The sequence below is a fragment of the Poecilia reticulata genome, unplaced genomic scaffold (assembly GCF_000633615.1).
Source record: "Poecilia reticulata strain Guanapo unplaced genomic scaffold, Guppy_female_1.0+MT scaffold_159, whole genome shotgun sequence".
NCBI classification, from domain to species: Eukaryota; Metazoa; Chordata; class Actinopteri; order Cyprinodontiformes; family Poeciliidae; genus Poecilia; species Poecilia reticulata.
This window is the reverse complement of record NW_007615017.1, coordinates 197,078-200,268: the sequence shown is the minus strand read 5'-3', so window position 1 is coordinate 200,268 and position 3,191 is coordinate 197,078. Positions and strand designations below refer to the sequence as shown.

General features: G+C 55.8%; 1 protein-coding gene and 1 long non-coding RNA gene across 7 annotated transcripts in view; one reads left to right on the top strand and one right to left on the bottom strand.

Moving 5' to 3' along the window:
* The window catches only part of LOC108165918 (uncharacterized), a 7,706-nt gene that overhangs the window by 3,184 nt on the left and 1,331 nt on the right, over window positions 1–3,191 (top strand). The gene's annotated exons all lie outside the window — the stretch shown is intronic.
* The window catches only part of LOC103460035 (uncharacterized), a 29,059-nt gene continuing 27,105 nt past the window's right edge, over window positions 1,238–3,191 (bottom strand). For 2 of the 6 annotated variants that reach the window (XM_017303061.1, XM_017303060.1), the window contains exons 9-10: window positions 2,812–3,027; window positions 1,238–2,644 (exon numbers count right to left, since the gene is read on the bottom strand). In XM_017303061.1, the coding sequence (XP_017158550.1) occupies window positions 2,021–2,644; window positions 2,812–3,027 (840 nt within the window). In that variant the 3' untranslated portion in view covers window positions 1,238–2,020. The remainder of the gene's footprint in view (window positions 2,645–2,811; window positions 3,028–3,191) is intronic. The other 4 variants (XM_008401999.2, XM_008402001.2, XM_017303062.1 and 1 more) reach the window with 4 other exon arrangements.

Below are 3,191 nucleotides of genomic sequence, written 5' to 3'. Positions count from 1 at the left end.
TTACCATGGAGACACCGGGGACCTTTACCATGGAGACACCAGGGACCGTTACCATGGAGACACCGGGGACCGTTACCATGGAGACACCGGGGACCGTAACCATGGAGACACCAGGGACCGTTACCATGGAGACACCGGGGACCGTAACCATGGAGACACCAGGGACCGTAACCATGGAGACACCGGGGACCGTAACCATGGAGACACCAGGGACCGTAACCATGGAGACACCGGGGACCGTAACCATGGAGACACCGGGGACCGTTACCATGGAGACACCAGGGACCGTTACCATGGAGACACTAGGACATGTTGCTACAGTTCAAATGAAGATAATCACGTAGTTATGAATGTTTGTTTATGAAAGATAAACATTACCTACATAACCCTAACCCTAAACATTAAGTTGATCCACTGGCCGACCTAGTGGTGACCAGGAGAACCTGAGGCCGGTACCAGTGGGTCGGTACCAACAGGCCGGTACCAGTGGGTCGGTACCAGCAAGTCGGTACCAACAGGTCGGTACCAGAGGGTCGGTACCAACAGGCCGGTACCAGTGGGTCGGTACCAACAAGTCGGTACCAGTGGGTCGGTACCAACAGGCCGGTACCAGTGGGTCGGTACCATCGGGCCGGTAACAGCAGGTCGGTACCAGCAAGTCGGTACCAACAGGTCGGTACCAGAGGGTCGGTACCAACAGGCCGGTACCAGTGGGTCGGTACCAGCGGGTCGGTACCAGCCGGTCGGTACCATCGGGTCGGTACCAGCAGGTCGGTACCATCGGGTCGGTACCAGCCGGTCGGTACCAGCAGTGCCCCCTATTGGGCCCACTCTCTCATTGGGGCTTTAACATTGCTACCTAGGAACCTCTTCCTGCCTCCGTTTCCTGGGGTTCTGTTATGACGTGACACAGACTCCATTTTGTCCCAGCCGGTTTTCAACCAGCAGCTCCTGCTGAGTCTCAGCAGAACCGAACAAAGCTTCCAGTGTTCCTCTGACGGAGGACAGGCCTGACATTCCCGGAGCCGGAGGAGCTGGAACGCTCCTGGAATGTTCCTGGAACGCTCCTGGAATGTTCCTGGAATGTTCCTGGAATGTTCCTGGAATGTTCCTGGAATCTGCTGGTTCTGGTCCAACTCGTTTGGAAGCTGCAGGTTTTATTGTCTTCAGTCGATCAGAAAACATGAAATTCTGGTTTCTTCCTCAGTTGATTTAAAATGAACCTGCAGCCGGTCCGCTGGGCAGAACCACCTGGAGCCCAACCCGCTCAAGGCTAAGGACTTCCAGGCCTCTCCAGGTGTTTCCAGGTGTTTCCAGGCAGCTCATAAAGCGTTTAAATGTGGAAACTGGATTTTCCCAGTGTGGGATTGAACTGTGATCTGAAATCCCCTGGAATCTTTTCTCCGCTCACATTAAACCATCCTCCCTCCCGGACCAATCGGATCCGGCCATCAAGCAGAACCGCTCAGGGCGGGGTGGCCGGGTCCGAACAGAACCGCTGCCCTTCATCATTCTGGAAACATTCCGTCTTTTCTAAAGGTGAAAACTGGACAAATTCACAACTTTTATTTATTTTATTCCTTTACAAAAAAACACTTTTTTCTACAATCCAGATGATTTTTCTTAATTTACAGAAACAAAATATAAAAGTGAAACGTTCCAGAGCCACGTTCATGTCGGAATTCCTGAAAATCCCAGATGATCTTCCTGAAATCCGGACACAATTTAAAAATTCAAACATTGAAAAAGACGATCCGGTTCAGACGGGACGGCCGGAAAACTCGCTGGAGGGAAAACATCCTGGAGGATCCTGGATGGAACACATTCTGTTCATGGTCCGGTTCTGGAGACCCGGTTCATCATGCAGAACCTCCAGAACCAGCAGATCCAGGATGTGGGCCCAACGCTTTCGGACTGGACCGGATCAAACCGGACTGGATCGGCAGCGGCTTCAGGAGACCCTGAGGGATGACCTTTGACCCGCTTCAGGTGGGCGGCGGCCCGTTGACGTAGCTCAGCGTCAGATGGAGGGAGCGTGGCATCCTGTTGCCACGGTGACAGGGAGGCTCCATGGCAACCAGGATGAGGCCAGCCAGCAGGGCGAGAGCAGCAGCCAGGAGGAGGAAGAGGAGTGCTGATGAAGAGGAGGAGGAAGGTCTGCTGTGGGAGGAATGGGTGTGAGCAGAGCAGGAGCTGGACCAGGTTCTGGTTCTGGAACACCTGAATGCTCACCTGGGCTCAGAGAGACGCTGCTCCTCTTCATCACTGCAGGACGGCTCCTCTTCCTCCTGATCAACAGGAAGTAGATCATCAGAATGCTGGAGGAGTGACGCCTCTCGACAGCGAACATCTCTGTTTTATTGGCTCTAATGGCCTTGATGTGACAGGGAAGGCTGAGGTCACCAGGGCGGGAATCGAACCTGCGACGGCCGCGCCGAGGACTGAGCTCAACCGCAGCGCCACCAGAACCTGCTGGACTCACCTGTAGAGCCGACTGCAGGTAACCAATCGCAGCCCCTGCTGGTTCCCTGGAGGAGGGCGCAGGAAGAGGACGCTGCCTGTCGCCATGACGACGCCAGCTGTCGCCATGACGACGCCAGCTGTCGACATGAAGATCCTGAGTCAGAACATCCTGGAGAGGCTCCTGAAAACAGATCCAATCAGAATCACGAGGGGAGGACTGAGGGCTCTGATTGGTCAGATTTCAGCCCATGAAGCTGAAGCAGCTCTAAAGCAGCAAGGTTCCCCTAGAACCGGGACCAGAACCAGAACCAGAACCTGCTCTAAGACACTTCCGGTCAGCGAGCCCACCTTCCCGTCTCCGTCCGTCTGCACCGCCCTGGAACAGGAAGTCGTCATTTCTGCAGGGGCGGAGCTTTGGACCCTCAGCCACGCCTTGACCCGCCCTCCGTCGAACCTCATTGGCTTGTTGAGATCTGCTTCAGGGCTGGAGGCGGCCCATTGGTCCTCTTCCTGTCTGCTGGTGACCGGTGAGACCAGACCTGGTTCTGGTTGGTCCGTCCATTCCTGTGGACAAGTTACGTTGGTCAGACGGTTAGAAGGTTTGTTGGAGGACCACTGGGGCCTCCAGGACCCGCTGGGGCCTCTGGGACCACTGGGGCCTCCAGGACCCACTGGGGCCTCCAGGACCCACTGGGGGCCGCTGGGACCCACTGGGGCCTCCAGGACCC